Source organism: Phalacrocorax carbo, chromosome 3 (assembly GCF_963921805.1).
Source record: "Phalacrocorax carbo chromosome 3, bPhaCar2.1, whole genome shotgun sequence".
NCBI classification, from domain to species: domain Eukaryota; kingdom Metazoa; phylum Chordata; class Aves; order Suliformes; family Phalacrocoracidae; genus Phalacrocorax; species Phalacrocorax carbo.
In genome coordinates this window covers 93,972,964-93,991,478 of record NC_087515.1, presented here as the reverse complement: position 1 = coordinate 93,991,478, position 18,515 = coordinate 93,972,964, and the positions used below count along the sequence as shown (strand labels likewise).

The window sequence follows — 18,515 nt, the reverse complement described above, 5'->3', positions numbered from 1 at the left end:
GAGCAGACCACGGTGACAAGATGGTTTTGCTTCTCTGTTCCAGTCCACGTGCTTTCACATCACTTGTCTTCTCTACTCTATTGCGCCTTGTTCCTATGATACTGTAGTTATTTGTGCTGCTTCAGTTTTGAGCCTCTCCTGTTCCTCTCATCATACTCCTCTGTCATTCTTGGTCACTCCAGGTTACATGATAAAACTCATCAGTCCCTTTCAGCTGAAAGCTCACCCTTTTATCTGCAGCTGACCCAAAGCCCATGCTCAGTTCTTCCTGGCAAGATTACTTCTTTTCATTAAGCAAAATTCTTCCTTTTAGGTTTTTCTTCACCTAATTTATTGTTTCTTGAGGAATACTTACTATTTCTGAATTTTGGCTATCTTTCCACAACCTGTTACTGGTCCAGTTGGTGAAGTAATGGAGAAGCCAATAAAACACAAGTAAAATCAGTGCTGAATGTAGTACTCCTAATTATACCTAAACGAAAGTGAACTTAAAATAAACAGCAGGGAAATAAGACTTGAGCCATTGTGCATACTTACTTAAAAATGTTAGGTTAATATTCAGTGGCAGGGAAAAAGACTAGAATTTTAGGAGTTTTTCGGAAGGGAGGGGAGAATGAAATAGTGAGTTATCCTGCAGTGTACATCCATCTTTGTAAATAACACACACAGTTTTGTATACCAACTTGGAAAGGAACAGTAAAATCCTTGGGTGAAGCAGAGGTCATGGTTGAAGACAAGCTCTTGGATAGTATGAGCCTTTTAATTCAATCCAGTGTGCCTGTTCTTACGACTTCTGATTTTTGTTTACTGCTTTCCCTTCTTCCCATCCTTTATTTTTAGGGGTTTTGCCCTTTTCTGCGATTATGTGGTTTCTCCTGATTAACCCTGGTTCTGTGTTATGTTTCTAGTAGCAATCCCACAAACGGGCTGGCTTTCTGTCCTACCATTATGTTCTTGCATTCTTTTCCTCCCATTTTTCCACTGAGTGGTTTTCCTACTTCAGTTTAACTTTTAACTTTTTCCTCCAGCTGTCCTTCGTCCTCCTCCCCTTCTCTGTGTTCAGATTTCACTGAATTATTTTCAGAAATGATCAACAAGTAACATAATGCATCCTTTTGCTTTCTTCCCTTTGTCAGTCAAAATTGTTTCTCTATTTTGTTTTCTGTTTGCCTGAGTGACTCCATCCCCATCTCCCTTATTTTTACTCTCTTTTAATTTCTCAGTGTGTTAAACTTCAATTATTGCAGTAACTTTTTTCCTTGAGAAACAAATATTATTGAACTCTTATCCAACCAGTGCAGCTTTACTGATACAGCTGTTTCTCATTGTCTTCCTGATTGCCCCTTTTCTTTCTCTTCAAGGCGAGCTTTTGCTGTCCCTTTCAAGGTCCTTCTAAGCCTATTCAGATCTTATACTGTCATCGCCAATTTTATTAGTAGGGTGAAGACTCTTGCCTTCAGTCGTTCATTCCTGCTATTTAATTATATAAGTATATTGATAGCTTTTTGGTGTTTTTTTTTTTTTCCTCTTGACAATCACACTTGAACTGTAAATACCTACAGATATCACCATCTACTTTGACTTGCATTGAAAAGAAGAATATTGGCAAATCAAATCCTACTGGTAAATACTGGTAGTTGTTTGCTTGTGTTCTGTCACTTGTCTCCATCTCTCCACTGTCTCTTGTCTTATGGCTTGGTTTGGAATCTCATGGAAGCAGAATTCTGTGTATTTCTAAAATATGCAGACTCAATCCCTGCCGTGGGTTTGGAAGGGTTTTGTAACACAACCTGGGAGAACATGTGCAATTACAAGGTTATAAATGAATTGACTGTCATCTTTTTAGGCTTCCTTGATAGTAAGCAGGGAGAGGAGCACTGCTAACAAAGAATTGCATTACTGTATTGTTTTCTTTGTTGGTGTATCTTTGTACTTCGTTTTCTAAATAAAACTTGGACTGTGCTTCTCTGGTATTTCCCCCAAAATTTTTTGTTCTCAGTTTCACCTGAATTCAGCAAAGAGGGTCTAGAAGCCTTAAAGATACAAAGCTCCTCCTAGTTTTGTGCAAAGCAGTGGTTGCGTAGGTGATGCCTGGACTAGTGCATTCACCGCAGGGAAGGTGGGTTTACACTGGTGACCAAACAGGTTGCTGCTGCCTCTTGGCTTGGCCAAGTCAGTCTCTGCTTACTGGTGAGCCAGGAATCAGGCACAGAGCTGCAGTTCTATATTGTGTGCGTCATACGTTTGTACTGTGGTATCTAGATGATCTTGCTTGCTAAAAGCCATGGCAGTATTTTAGGACAAGTTTCCTTACTTCCTGAAGCGTATTCCTAGGGGCCTTTATAGACCTTATATTATTTCTTTAAATATTTAAGTTTGTATCTTCTTATAATTTATCTATTTGTACTCAGTTGTGCAATGGAAACTTGATCTGATGCTTATTAAGAAGGGACTACTTCTGTTCTCTAGAAGGAAAACTTTTCTTTTGAAACACCCAACAAACACAATACTTAAACCCAAACAAACAACATTTGTATTCATATAATATGGAGCTAGTTTTCAAAACTGTCTTCTTTATTGTGTAGTTATTGTACGCCATATTCTCTTGTATGTTTTAAAGCTAAAATCTTGAACAAATTTTCAAACACATTTTTATTGTGCAGCCACTTTTCCATTAAAACTTATTTCTTGTAGTTAATAGATATTTTTTTTTTTTAATTCTGGAACTGAATATGCTGTGTGCCCGTTCTTGGGGATATATATATTTTTTTTAAACAAAAACTCTGCTTATGAGAGCACACAGGTTGTAGTCGTCAAGGTCTGAATTATAACCTGCTTGAAAGCAGGCTAGTGCAGTACAGTACCGAAGAGCATGAGTGCCTTTACAGAAGGCACCCACTTGCCTGTTTCAATTATAGTTTACAGTCACACCAACCTTATTGCACCGTGACATAATTTTTTTGACTTCTACTAAGTTTGCAACAGATACTTTGATTTCCATTAAGAATATTTATTGCTTTACCATAAGTTAGTACTTGAGTTCCTTCCTGCATGTGAAAGATCCACCCTGCATGCTAAATTTAAGAATTTTAACACTTCTGAAATACTTTAAAAACATTTTCCTCCTCTGAAGTTTAAATAGATTATCTCTAATTAAAGAAAAACCATAAGGTTATTTTTGTCTTTTTATGTATGTAAATTAATATAAATATACCTAAAGTTCATTTGTCACATTGCACTAAATTTTCATGAACTATCACTATATATGAAATTTTTAGGGAAAAAAAAAAACCTGTAAAAGGTTAACTTTCTTCCTAAATTTGTATTACTTTTGCCAAGGTTATTTTTTCTGTATTATTCTATTTGCTGCTTCAGGTTTTAGCATAAAATGGCTCTGAAAAATCATGCTTGCGCCAGTTTTTAACCACATTTTTTTGTTGACTGCATGTCTGTTTGGTTCAAATTTCACTGAAATACCATCTTTCATGCTTCTAATAAGAGATGGTGATATACTAGGCAAGGTTTGATGTATGATCAGTGTTTCGATATTAATGCTAGTGTTTTAGACGAAACAAAATGTTCAGGAAAAAAAATCATACTTTTAAATTGTTTATTTAGAAAAACCTATCCCTAAAGTTGGAGTTTTGCATCGGCTCTGTTGTGCCGCTTGTCTTATGCCTTTTAGCTTATCAAGTCAAAGTCCAAATTAGGGCCAGTTTGGGTCCTAACACTCAAGCATGTTTTGCTCAATGCCTGGTTTCTCTCAACTACACTCACTTGAAAATAGGACCATCTCAAATCGAAGGTAAATCTCATTTTTCACAGAAGTGAAACAATATTAAAAGGCAAAGCATAACTTAGTTCTTCCTTTTGACTTAAGTGATCCCTTGTAATCTCCTCCCTGTGCATTTGACCATCTTGGCATAGGTGCGCAGTTGCTCTGGGCATATGAGCCAGCACAGCTGCGCTGGCTGCACCTGCCTGGCCTGTCGTCTGGATTTCAGCAGCACTGATGGGTTTTAGCTCTCTGTTAGTTCATCCTTCCCCTGCAGTTCTCTTGGGGCAGCATGAGTTTACTTAGCCAAGGACTATGAAAAGTTGCCGTTTCCTTACACACCCTACTTCCAAGCACACCCACACAAAAGCATGCAGTCCTGGGCGCTCGTGTTTTAGGTTCCCCTGCAGAAATTTTCAGAAATTCAAAATCATTAGATAACCATGTGCTGAACCTTGTAGGTCTAGGTGCCTTGGACTGCACCACATGGATTTGAATGTAAAGCTTCACAGTAAATCCGTACCTGGAGTATAGTTGATGGAGATGAGAAGCTGAATTTTTTCAGATCTTAATTTCGAGAAGAGAAATCAGATCCCCTTGTGTTAAGGTCACTGATGTTATAATGGGGTGTTGTACTTCAGAGCTGGGGAAAAAAAAAGTACAGTGGTATTTAGATGTTCTTTATGATAACCTCAAGATGTGTATTTACGTGCTTTAAAAATATTTCTCCTAGGTTTCATATGTAAACTTACTTGAGTTTTTAGCTTTCAAATAAAAGCCATTATCTTGTGATTAAATGTCTCCTACATAGGTTCCTACTGAATGCAGTGCTGGTTCACATTCTCAGCTGGTCAGACAAGTTTCCACACTCTCTTCTTGAAAAGTACAACCTTTTTCACGTCTCATCCCTAGCTTCTGAGATCACGCTACTAATACTGTAGTACAGGGATATGTTGCTGTGTCTAAAATTTGCTTTGCTTTGTGTTATTATTGGCTGATAGAGAAAACTTCAGTATTTTGTTAAATACTGAGCTAACTTTGAAGAGTGTTCCTTGTCATTTTGTTTTAATATTAAATTTGTCACCTAATTTTCTTCTGCTATTAGAATTCCTTTGAAGAATATTTTATTTTTTAGAATTTTGTATTTAAATGTTAATTCAAGTGTAGCATTATCTGTGGTCACCTAGTTGAAAACAACATCTTTGTTCATGGGCTGGAGCAGAGAGGCAGTTCACGTCCTTTAGACAAAGGGCTCTGTCCAAGCTTTTGGATGGAGTTCTTGCTTTCAGCTGAACGAATCAGAAAGAAAAAACTGGTGATCCCATTTTGCTAGAAGTGCCAGTCATTATCTGAATGCTTGGTCTATTCCCTTTACTATCCAACATGAGATGGATATCATGCCAGAATTCTGAATTAGGCTTTTAAAAAAAATTTTTAGGCTTTTTAGTACTCTTCAAGCTTTTTAATGTGCTGAGTCTCTTGCTACCTATAGAAATATTTCACTGGCGAGGAAAAAATGACCGTAAAACTACACTGGGCTTGGTACCACAAATTCTTTGATCCTGCCTCTCTCATCTCTGGATATACTATGCTATATAAAGTCTATATGTTGCTGAAAACATAAAGATTATTGTGAATTTCCCTGATGTTCTATACAGCTTGCTGGAGTAAAGTTTGGTATTACACATAGGCCAGAAAGTTTATTTTCTTGGTTCCTAACTTTGATTGTCTTTTCTGGAATCCATTAATAGGTTTAGTAGAGTCTCAAAATCTTTTGTTAATGTTTGACTTAACAGAATTGATATCCCACTGTGTTAAAGAGTATTTTAGTTGTCGAAATCAAAAGGCTTTCAACAGAAGTTTGTTACTGTTGTACTTACTTACATCTACAAAATTACAGAAGAGCATTTTCAAGGAATGAATGCTAAATACCTAGCATGTTGTTGGTATCATATGATTAAATCAAGCTATGTAGAGCAAGCCTTAAATAAAAGCATATGTTTTCCTTACTTCTGTCTTTAAGTATGCATTTCCTCTTCTTTATTGTTACAGTATTTAAATCGAGGCTGTACCAGATACTTTGCTAACAAAGAAACAGACAAGCAGATTTTGCAAAATCGCAAGAGTCCTGAGGTATGTTTGTGTCTTCTGTTAGTTCATATTATAAACTAATGCAGATATAGTTAAAAATGATGATTACAGTTTTACAGTGTGGAATGAAACGTTCATTTTGCACATGTTTAGGTCTAAATGGGTACTGCCAAAGCTGGTATATTCAGAACTCTGGTTTTGGAGTTCAGTCCTAGAAATACGTTTCAACATGCATCTTAAAATCCCAAGTGGAACAATAGGTAAAATTGTTTCCTTTTCACTGTTATAATAATATAACACTTAATGATGCAGCTTGTCTTCTGTGGAAAACAACAATCTATTGAAGAATTTTTGTACTTGTCATTTTAAATAATACTACTGCTAGGAACAGGTCAGAAGCAGTAGTTTCTTCCAGAGCCGTTTTCACTGTCTGGATTTTTGAAGTGATGCGCCAAACTGTTCTATAAAACATAAGTGCAGCCTTACTTCCACCACGAGTATATCCCCCTCCCCAGTACACTGTGTTCTTTATTGTTTTTTGTTGTCCCTTTGCCATGAACTGTTACTTCCTGGAAGAAAGCGTGAGAATTCAAACATTTCTTTCCTTCTGCTCAATCTCCATTTACATTTTTTGAAATTACCAGAATTCATAGCATTTAAGCCTTTGAGCTTGTTCACATAAGGACACTAGAGAATTTAATCCGAATTAATAGTGTATGTGAACTGGAAGTTGTTCAGACACTTCATTAAACTTCTACTCTGCTCTCCAATACAATTTTTGTCTGTCATACCTAAAGTATGAATTTGTCATTTGTATAGCTGGAACATATTTCAAATCTTAATCAAATCCATACTTGAGATTCAGTAGCAGGGCAAGTCGCATACTCGCGTGGAATAGTACAAAGATAAGTTTGCTCAAGAGCTTCTCTCCCCCAGTGTCTGTGCCATCTCTTTCACCTTTGAGAACTTGGGCTTGAGCTTTGTACGTGGATCATGCCTAGATGTGAAAGGCAGTATAGATACTTCCTTTACTCAGGTCAACACTGTAAAGTATGCTCCTGGATTTCTAGAGTTCGTATGTTTTAACACTGAGCACTAATGCCAATTTATTTTGAATGTAGGCTTTTTTTTTCTATAAACAGAGGTGTTGGAGGGTGAGATACAGAAATGCTGAATTGATATTACTGTGAGGCAGAAAGCTGGTAGATATTCAGTTCTTGTCAAGCGCATAGGCTAAGAAATGGTTGGGAGACTTTGCCTCAGTTTACCTAATTTGCCTTAATTTAAAACTTGTAGTGAAGTTGGTAATTTATGCTTACTACTGGAAGATGAACCTATGCATTCATCTGTTACTGATATGATTTACGGGCAGGTGTTCTGTCATAAAATTTGTCCTCCAAAGGACTTAGTCTGAAATAAGTGTTTGTCTAAACTAAGACATCCTGAAAGAATAATCCTGAAAATACATATTGGATGCTAAATAGTGGAACATATGATGCCATAATACTTGTATGTTACATCCATATCGGTTTGAAGGCGCAAAAAATGATCACATTTCAATTTTATTAAAATTTAGTCTAGCCACTTAAACAGGAGAGGTATTGCAGTGTTCAGTTTTTTAAAATCAGAAATTTAATATTCACTCTGTTGTTTTGTGAAAAATATTGTTCATTTTAATAAAAGTAGTCAATTAATACTTAAATTATTTTTGTGTTTTCCTTATCAGGAAGATGAGGTGATCATTTTACTTAATTAAGATGGAGTTTAATTTTATTGATGTGTCTAAATGTTGTGTGAAGTGAATTTTTCAGATGCATGTGGTGCTTTGTTTTGATAAAAATCACAGCTTATTTGACATTAACAAGACTTCTATTTAGAGTTAATTATTCTTTTTAGTTAAGAGCATTTTAAAGTAATTGTAAAACCTTAGATCAGTCTGTGCATGTTCAGTTAGTCTCTTGATTGCATGCAGATGTGTTACTATTTACTGTTTAAAACTGTTAATTATTAAAATGGCTTGTCATGTATTTAATATTTTTCTGATTTTTCTAATTTAAAATTGGTATTTTAAAATGTAGCCGGTATGCTTTTAACCTGTAGAACACTGCAGACATGTTACTGCTTCTTAATCAGTAGCAAACTTTTAACAAGTTTATTTCTCTAAATAAGTCTGTCTGGGAGAGGGATAACTCTTCCAATTCTGGTATGTCCTGTTCTGCTTTCCCATGGCCTATCAAACCTTCTGTCACCCTATTAACTGCGAGGGGCTAGAAGCACTCCTTGGTGTAAGTGCTTTGATAGCTTCCTTCACCAAAATCTTTCTTCCACTGCTCGCTATCCTGTGTTCCCCTGTCCTTATCTGTCACGCTCTCCAACTTCTGTTTTCTGAAGATAGTTTGAAGTTTGCTTTGAAGCTGAAGTTTGAAGATCATGCTTCAAAGTACCAACAAATGAAAACAAATTACAGTTCTTGCAAAGCGTGTGCTCTATGGAGAGCTCTAAACTCTTTCTGCTTAGTGTGGCATGCTTTTTTTTTGCTTTTTGTTATGGTTTATTCTTGACTGGAAATAATTGCTTACATTTTCTTTAAAACCACTTCCTGAATTTTTGTTTTATCTTGTTGTTTTATAGTATCTCAAAGCAGGTTCCTTGAAGGATCCCCTCTTAGATGACCACGGAGACTTTAACAGAATGTGCACAGCAATGAAAAAGATTGGACTCGATGATGCAGAAAAACTTGATCTTTTTAGAGTGGTGGCTGGTGTCCTTCACCTTGGAAATATTGACTTTGAGGAAGCTGGCAGCACTTCAGGTTAGCTGAAACGTAAATTGATTTCTGTAAAAATACTGAAAATGTCTCTTGATTGTAGATGATTCCTTTCCATGGGAGTTATTGCTTTAGAAAGCTGTCTTGTGTTCAAGGTAATTCAGCCTTAATTCACACCATTTTGAAGTCAAGTTTAGCTGTTTGAAGTTGTACTTCTTTACATGCTCTGAAAGTGAATAGGCTCTCACTGAAATTGTTCAGGAAAACGTTCAGTGTGAAGCTTGATATAAAGAAAAGGACATTTTTGTATTAATACTTTTTAAAAGCATTGCTAATGTTATGAAAACATCTTGAAATTAACTCTATCTGTAGGGAGAAGCATTATGTCCTTTGGCTTCCAAAAATACCATCGTGTTAGTATTTTGAGAGGTGAGGAAAAAATTACAGCAACAAGTTAGGTAAAGGTAAACTTCCTAATTTTAAGATGTACGAGCTCATCTTTTGACTGATGAGCATAGCTGGGACACAGTAGCAGAATGCGCAGGAAGGCTGAGGAAGGGGACTGAGTATTTTGGGAACAGTCCTTCATACCTTAATTCTGAAATCAGCCTCTCGAAGTTGAGAACTGCTGGCTGTATATTCCTGAAGGACTGAAGAAACTCCTGGTCTGGATGTACTACAAATATAACCGTAGCAGAAAAGCTACGTGTGTAGATCTTGAGTTGCAAGAAACACAAGGTACAGTGAAACTGGTTCCTCTTAGTCCTGCTTCAAATACATATAGATGTTGCTGAACTTGGTAATATTGTTAGGAAGGGCATACCAAAGAACATTTTAAAAAGTGTTTTGAATAGTGAATTAAATGAGTACTACGCTCATAGGTTCACTAGCTCCCGACCCTAAGCACGTAATCACCGCAGAACTGTACAAACATTTTTTTCAGACGAGATCATGCGAGGTCTCTAGTCCAGTGTGTCCTGGTCAAAGTAGGGCCAACACTGAATTCAGACCAGGTAGCTTAGGGTTGTCACTGAGAAGGTGGGGTTTTGTGGTTTTGGTTGTGTGGGTTTTTTTTTTTTTTCCCCTTAGGTCAAATCAGAACTTCCCCAGTATCAGTTAATGATCTTGCCATCTTCATGAAGATGACTGAAATGGACATGATTAATGTGAATGAATTTGGGAAGACATGGGGTAGAAAAGGGTAGTGGCTTCACAGGGCTCAGCCGTAAGCTGGCAGGGAGCTTCCTTGTTTGGGCCTTCTGTGAGATGGGACTTTGGGGCTGACAAGGTGGGACAGGGTGAAAAAGGTGCAAATGTGAACGGAGAGGCAGTTTCAGGAGGTAAACAAACAAGGAGAGGAGGGGGAACTTCATACGGTGAGGCAAGTCAGTGTTTAGGGAAGGGAAGAAGGATACCAGAAAACTTACTTTTCTCTGGATGTTGAAATTCAAACCCATTTTTTTCTGTAACTAATTATTATGCTTCTAAAATGTTCATTGCATTGCAAATACGGGCTTTATTCTGCTCTCACGTTGTATGTCTATGCATAGGGTGTTCATTTGAACTGCTCCAGGCAGTATGTCTCCATACCAGAGACCCTTTAAACTATTGTTGCTGCTTCAAAATCCTGGGAAACACCAAACAAAAACTTTTTGCTACAGGTCTGATGGTTTTTCAGAGCTTCCAAAATCAAATCACAAGAGCTTTAATCTTTTAAGGACTCCTTTCTCCCACCTCCCTTTTTTTTTCCCCTTAATGTCATTGTAGAGTTAAGCAATTCAAGCAGTGTTTGACTAGTTATTTATGCCTTTTGGTCTCTCCACTTACCTGTAGAAATACATTTTACTGAGAACAACAGGAAATAAATGTTGTAATCCTGGCATATGCAACTGTTGAAGCATTAAACTTTGCCAGCGTATTTGAGCACTTCACTTAAGGATTTATGAACCTGTAGTGGCTGGACGAGCTCTGGCACTGAGCTGAGCAGAAGGAAGCATGCCTCTTGGCTGTTTACCTGGGACAATGTACATACCATTATCTGAAAATGTAAGCGCTAGGAGTCTGCTGTGCCAGGCGCTTCTAATGATCTATGCACACATGGCAGGGAAGCCTGGAGGATTAATGGAAAGTACAAATCCAAAAATCACCTAGTTAGTTACTGAGTGTTAGAACTTCGACATTTTGGGATGGATCTTTCACTGAAAAGCAGGTTAGCTTTTGAACAACCTGCTTTTAGAATGATTTTCTAGAAATACAGAATTTAATACGTAGGTTTTGGGTGGGGGTTTTTGTTTTGGGAGGTTTTTTTTTTTTTTGTCGTTGTTTTTGAGAATAGACTCTTTGCCTTTAATATATGAAGTAATTTCCAGAGGTCAACTTTAATTCCTTCAAAGCTGATGTTATTTCTAGGCATCACGGCACGGTCATCGCCAGTTCCACGGGTTTGGGGTTCCTTCCCCCCCCCGAATTTTCCATAAAAACGCCAAACGGGCAGCTGTAGCGCTGCCGTTAGAAAAAGGACGCTTTTGCCGGCGGCAGGGCAGAGGCGGCGCGTTGCGGGGCGCGTTGCGCGGCGCGCGGTGGGGTAACGGCTGTGGTGTTCCCGGCAGGGGGCTGCACGCTGCGCGCGCGGAGCCAGCCGGCGCTGGAGAGCTGCGCGGCGCTGCTGGGGCTGGACCAGGAGGACCTGCGCGGCAGCCTCACCACGCGCGTCATGCTCACCACGGCAGGGGGCGCCAAAGGAACGGTCATCAAGTGAGTCCCGCGCGGCGCCGCCCCGGGGCGGGACGCTGGAATCGCCTGCCCGGGGGTGCCCCCCGATACCCCCTGCTATCCTGACGGGGGGCCTCGCTGTGAGTGTGGCCGGCAGGCGCTGAGCCCCCCCACCCCCACCCCCCGCCCCTGCGAGCTGGGCTCTGAGGTAACGCGTTGCCCAACCTCCCTCCCCGCTCCCCCCTAGGGCCTTCGGGATCTGCCCCCGGCTTTGCCTCTTTCCTTACCCACGGGGAGAAAGGGGAAAATAGCCTCAAACTCCGGCTTGACCATTTGCAAGTAGGAGCTGAGTTGTGCTTAGCCCAAGTGCAGCTACTTAATTAATTAAGCTACTGCTTACTTAATGGTTTACAAAATAAGAGCACCAAATCACGGCACTACAAAAATAGGAGAGTGCAGAAGACTGGCAGACTTGCATTGTTAGTCCCTTCAAAACAGAAACAATGTACTATGCTTTTCTGTCATGCAGGAGTTAATTTTGAGGTAACAAAGTTTTAACAGGGCTTTGATTATCTTTTTTTTTCTATTTTTGCTTTTTAAACGCAGTTGATCCAAGTGCGCATTTTTAGATGCTCAGGGCTTGCTTGTTTCATTGCTACTAGGCCATTAGAGGTTTTTTGGTTTTTATTTAGAAGAGTGACCATTTTACAATGTCTGACTAAAATGGCCTTTTTTTGACAAACAAAACACCAAACCAAGCAAACATCAACCAAACTAACAAAAGAACACACCCCCCCCCCGCCGAAAAAACCCAAAAACAAAACCACCCACCAAATTCAAAGAACAGCTTTGAATAAATCACTGCCACATTTTATAAAACGCCTCACGTGTCAGTGAGTACGCCGTGTGGCCAAAGAAAGTATAGCAGTCAGCCTGTCAAATCTATAACCCACACAGAAAATCAGATATGCTAATAGATTTAACAGATACATGGTATCAAGGAATGTTAATACTGTGCCTAAAGTATTTCAGAAGGTATTTGGATGCATCTTTCATGTCATGGGGGCTGCATAGTGCTCCCATGACTGCTGCCATTTGATATTTAGACATTAGTATATCCACCCTTCTCAGTGAGTGGGAGATCAGTGTCCATGTGTTTGCCACATCTAATTCTTCTGAAATCAAGTTACAGCTTTAAAAACACAACCGCAAATGGTGATCCAGAAGTGTGCTGCTTCTTGCTGTTGCTGGTAAACAAACATTTAATCTTGGCTGAGAAGTTAATATTGTTTCATAAAACATAAAAATAGTGGAATTGGGTAAATTTAAGAGAAAGTGAGGGTTTTTTTTTATTGTAGCTATTAAAAATGCATCACTATTGAAGTAAATAGTGATCTTATAAGAGTGATTATCCCTTTCATTTTGACAAGAAGCTATTTTGAAGGTAACTTCCTAGGCACAGAAGTAGGATAGTGATGTCTTTCTGTATGCGCATGAAGAAGGAATAATTGTAAAGAACATGTTTAAACATGGTACTGATGATAACATGTCAATAGGGTGGAAGTTATGACTCTTGTGAAACTGAGTTTTATAAAAATTATTTGGCTACAGTTGCCTTTGGTTTATGAAAAACCTCTAGCTTCCACCACAAATATTCTCTTGTTGAGACTGATCCATCAGGCACGCAAGCTGTCGGGGGTGCCAGCTAAGCTGCGTGCAAATGAACTGCGTGTTTTAACATGCGGTTTTCTATGTTGTGTGTTTCTGGAGTTAAAGAAAACACTGCCTCAAAAACTGAACTTGGACTAAACAGTTATGTGCACATTAAAAGTAATTCTCAATGTTTAGCTGAATGCATCAATCTTTTAATTAGGAAACTAATTAACATTCACTTCACTCATTGGAAGAATGCATGAGTGGTTCTTATTGACTTATGGAAAGAATCAGATTGTTTTAGTGAATCAGAAAATAGAACTTTATGCGCATTACACCAGAAGTTTAATATATGAAAGCCATAATTAAATATCTGTGTTAACATGGTTTATGTAAGTTCATTGCGTATTTTATGTCTGTTGACATTTATTACTATTATTTATATTTATGTCTTATAGTATTTGTTAACATTTCATAAACTTGTGAGCAGAAACAAAGTAACAGCTGATAGATTTAACCTTGGTAAGTCACTGTGGCCAGTAAAGCTGGCAGGTGTTAGTTAATGCATGCTTAGGTTATGTCAGACTTATGAGGTGAAAAGTTGATCTTTGAGTACTTGAGAGCATTGGCTTTTTTAGTCCTCCGGGGATGTAATGGATTTGAGTAATGAAGGTTTCCAGTGGTCAAGAGCTTATTCTGTGCAAGAGGAGCAATCTTGATCTCTACTTCATTCTAACTGATAATAATGAATTAAAAGGTAATAGCTGTAGTGGAAGTACTGTTCAGTGCCTGCTTCCTGTTCTTCAGGGTGAAACTCATCTTCCTGGCTGAAGTTTGAGCATAATAAACCATCGGTGACAGCCTGCACTGTTTGAACATAATGGTTTTTTAGGGGAAAGCAGAAGTTGTTCTGAATTAACTCATATTCAGGAGTCTTAAGTTTAGCATGGGTATGGGCTGTTGTTCTAGTAATACATTATTACAGAATAGCTGACCTTTGAGGTGTATTTCTAGACAGAGCACAAGTAATCCTCTTGGTGATCTGCTTATTTCTGTACTTTGAAAGAAGGGATGTACAAGAGTTGGAACTTCATAGTGAGTACTGTGGGAAAAGTTACTATGCAGTGTCAAATGGTAAGTAATGATTGGGGAGGGTTTATTCTGCCTTCAGTTAAAAGCTCAAGATGTATATCTCTTCATAATATATTTGGTAGTGCATTTCTGGAAAGTGGTTATAAATTCCTCCTCTTCCCCCCCCCCCCCCCCCCCCCCCAGTGATTAGAAATTGGGGACTCTTCGTCATGAACATCTTGCTGCCTTATCAGCTGATATAGAAAGTTAGAAATAATTTTTCTCTTTATAACAACCTTCGCATGTAGGAAGACGTGGGTCTTGCAGGACAAAGTGCCTCCGCTGGCCAATATTTTTGAAGTTTTACTATTTAGGCTTTTCCAGACCATGTCTAGATTGACAGCAAAATATTTGATATATTTGTCCAGGAGAACCTTCATCAGTATTACAGATAACATTACAGTAAAATTATATATTTTACAGTACAGGTGGTACTCATATTAACACATGGCAGTATGTGCAGGTTTTGGAAGTTAGTAACATTTTTTGCTTAATTCACCTTGTGATCCACTGTAACTACTGATCTTTCGCTGTTGACTCACTGCTTACCTGGTTGTCCTCCATCTCACATTTGTATTTTTGGATTCTCCTAAGTACACCACCACACGCTTTTCTTTACTGAAATCTGTCATGTGGATTTTTAGATCTTATCTTCAATTTGTAAAAATAATTTTATATGCTAATCTTGTTACCAGGATTTCCCACTTTCTTAGTTAAGTAGTATCAGACCATTTTTTAAAAATACCCTTACTTGTGCATTCCTTTTAAGTGAAAGTGTTAACCAGAAGCAGAAGGGGTTTGAGCAGATCACATCCATGTTGGATTCAGGCTCTGGCAGTGCTCTCAGTGAACTATTGACTCAGCCTCTGAGAACAGATTAGTTTGGGCTGTTGTACACATAACATGTAGGTAAAGGCTGTCTGTGTAGTTTCTTTTTGAGAATGTTTGGTGGGACATATCAAGCACTAAATCAAAGGTGTGTCATGATATGCTGCTTCCCTTTCACCACTTCTCAAGTGACCCTGTCAAGGAAGGTTTCTTAAGAACAAATACAATTTTTGTTACAGCTTCAAATTCACTTTGGATTAAGACAGTAAGGATCTTCTGTTTAGCATATTTATCCTGATAAGCCTGGGACGCTATTAGCAGTGTACTGTTTCAAAAGTCTGCAAGCACAAGGAGCTATGTTTTTGTGCCAACAGATCTTATTTTTCCTCAGTGTTTTACTTTGTGGATGGCAAAAACAAATTCAGAGGACTCCTTCCATCATCTCGAAGGATTAATGCATTAAGCCGCTTTCTCTAACCTTTTCTGAACTTGTGCAGTTAGAAACAAACATACACTAATAAATACACTAATGTCACCTTCTTGTGTGGCTTACTGCATGTGCAAAGTCAGTGGATTGGACTGGATCAGATATTTATTAAATAGCCACCAGGTTTTTAGCATAGTTTAGAAACTATTTGATTGCTATCAATTTTATAGTTTTGACAAGCACATTGTTCTATTCTGTCGCAGCAACCCGAAGAGCTACTCATTTCTCTCTCGCTTTCTTAGGGACCTTTTGTGTGCGTGTAGATCATGTGAGTCCGAATAGGTCACAGTGAATAAATAGCTCAGCTGAAATCACTGCTCAGAGTATAACAAAGGTTTTGTTCTGCTGGACACAATGGAGCCAACAAGGAACAGTAGGAGGGTGATGCTAAATGCTATCTTCATGGATTTTATTAAATACTAATGTGCAGTGGGCTGCCAGGGAGACTTGACAGCTGCACTACATTTATCTGTTCTTGTTCGTCTCCCAAAAAGAGCATAATGATCACCTCCTTGGCTGATGTTTTTGCCATCCATGTAAAATGTGTTCATAGAGAGAAATAATGTGTTGGTATTCAAAAGCCAGTATACTTCTTAGACTGTAAATGCACGGTACTAGTTTCCTATTCATTTTCTCCCTTTCCAAGGAGACGGTCAAACAGAACTCTGTCATCACAAAGTAAATTATTTTATAGTGTGAAAAATTAAACTGACATCATTCTATGTCCTCCACCTGCTTTTGGAGTACATTTTCTACCAAAATACTTTTTTTTTGTGGTGGTACTGAAGCTTCTGTTGGAAAAACATTTGGAGGCTGGTCCCTTCAAAAAATGTTTCTGTAAAAAAATATTTTTCTACAGTTTTTTGGTACTTTAACTTTTCTCAAATAACAAATATGCTGCTTATATTCTTTAATTGCATAGCCCTTTCAGGGTTATTTCATCCAAGCCATTTTATTTGTGAAGCAGTAACCAGATTGGGTGACAGTGACTGGGTGTCTCTTCACCTGCTCTCTCTCCCTTAATTGTTGGCAACCATGGGCAAATTATGCATATTTTAATTGCAGTTTTTGTTCTGGAAAATGTTTGGGGACTGGATGGAATTGTCCACAAGATAAGTTCAGCCCATGAGAGTGCTTTCCCCTGGGCATCAGACTCTGTCGATCACTGGAAACCTCGCTGAAGAAATTAGTATGCAGCCCAAACAAGTTTTTTTGTTGCAGCTTTACCACATAGCTTGGAAAATGTGGAGAATTACTTCTCTGTTCCTTACAAGTAGCTGATGGAAGGAGTAGAGGGTGAGACGGTGAAATGAAGGAAGGAAAATATATCTTTTCCTCTTCAGACAAGAAACAGGAGCAGGAAAGAGACTCCTTTGTCAGTATGCAGACCAAAGGAAAGGAGCAGCTCAGGAAAAGCAGGTTGACAAGAAGGAAGTTGCTCATGCTGAATGTCAGTTCTGTAATAGGGCTCTTCTGTATCATCTGTGCAACTTCAGCATTATTTTGTGGTTCTGAACATCTCAGCTGCGCAAAACACATTGTAGGGTTACATTTTCTTCCCATGGGTTTCTGTTGCATACTATGATAATTTAAAATAACAATAGAGTTTTGTGTAGTCTCTGGAATTCTACTTAATAATGGCAGAATTTGTTGGTTTTGAAGCACAGTACCATTTTATAAACACATGCTCTAGAAGTATGACTCTGCCATGTTGTTTAACATGCTTTAAAAAAACAAATTGAAAGCATAACTGTGTATTGTGTTATGTAATAGGCCTGCAGCTGACATGTGGGAATTAGTATTCTGATCTCTTAAACGTATCAGAATGGAATGTAAAGGTACCTTCTTTCTATTTATAAGACAAGATTTCTGTCAGTACTCATTACCTTAAGATAAGTCAGGAGATACTTCGTGGAAGACCAGATTGTGTGTTAAAGCTAATTGCTATATAATGTAATGTAGCTGCAGGTGTCCTTAGTGAACAGTCTCTGGTCCCTTGACTTCCCAGTCACATTAGAAAGTGATTTCTATCAGGCTCATGTTTCTGCATCAGAAGTAGTGTCCTTGAAAACATACAGAAATAATAATTAGGCATGATTTAGTGCATGTGAGTTGTGGGAAGGGAAGGAAATGAGGCAGTATGGGTGAGCTGTGTAGCATTAAGTTTTCCTTTTCTGACCTGCCAGCTCTTTGTGCTGCTGTGTACAGAAAACTGCCTGGCGGGGGCGATAGGGCAGTTCTGCGGTGGTGACATCTTGAACCTTGTACATAGGACTTACTTAAACAGTTCAGATAAGAGGTACTTTTAAAATGTAGATCTGCTGCATACTTGAAAAGTTCCATAGTTGGGTGTCTACCACCCTAGCTGCACAGTCTATCCTTTGGTTATTGCTAATTGTTCTTGGAGTGCTGGTGATCCAAGGGTATTTACAGGCAAGGTATATGGGAAGAAGTAATACAGGATGTTATATGGTGAGAAGTGATTTGTTTTATTAAGCCAACTGATTGAGATATTCAGAAAAAGCAGAAGAGCTTTTGGCATACAGCCATCCTCCTGTATTCCTCATGACAAAGAGGATCGGTGTGATAAAAATCTTGACGTTATTTCTCCCTGTTCCTCCATGCAAATCTTATCAGTTTGGTTAGCAAAGACTCTCTTCCTAAAAATATCTTCTTTTAATTTACTTTAACATTGGAAATATCTGTATGTCATGTTAGTGTTGTACAAAGCCTTTGTGTACCCACAGTTGTTCTAAATTTAGGCCTTCTTTCCATGCATGAAATTTTGATACTGTCTGGTCAAGGGGCTATCAGTATTTCAGTTTAATTTTTTCCCTTTGTTTCCGGTGGGGTGTGGTTTTTCTTTTTTTTCTTTTTTTTTTTTTTTTAATTGACATGTAAAAGTATTTGGAGAGTTTTGATCTTTGGCAGTCTGATTCTGTTCAGATTAGTGGGACTTTTGCTTTTGAATTCTTTGGTGACATGATTAGGATCTAAGGGCAATTTGCAGTCACACCATAAAGCTAAAAGTTAATTTTTCATACTACTTTCATGTTGTTTCTTAAACACTT

At 38.3% G+C, this 18,515-nt stretch overlaps 1 protein-coding gene across 6 annotated transcripts in view; it reads left to right on the top strand.

The window, feature by feature from the left end:
• The window catches only part of MYO6 (myosin VI), a 116,002-nt gene that overhangs the window by 55,134 nt on the left and 42,353 nt on the right, over nt 1–18,515 (top strand). For all 6 annotated transcript variants that reach the window (XM_064447775.1, XM_064447777.1, XM_064447772.1 and 3 more), the window contains 3 exons: nt 5,828–5,908; nt 8,498–8,678; nt 11,243–11,387. In XM_064447775.1, the coding sequence (XP_064303845.1) occupies nt 5,828–5,908; nt 8,498–8,678; nt 11,243–11,387 (407 nt within the window). The remainder of the gene's footprint in view (nt 1–5,827; nt 5,909–8,497; nt 8,679–11,242; nt 11,388–18,515) is intronic.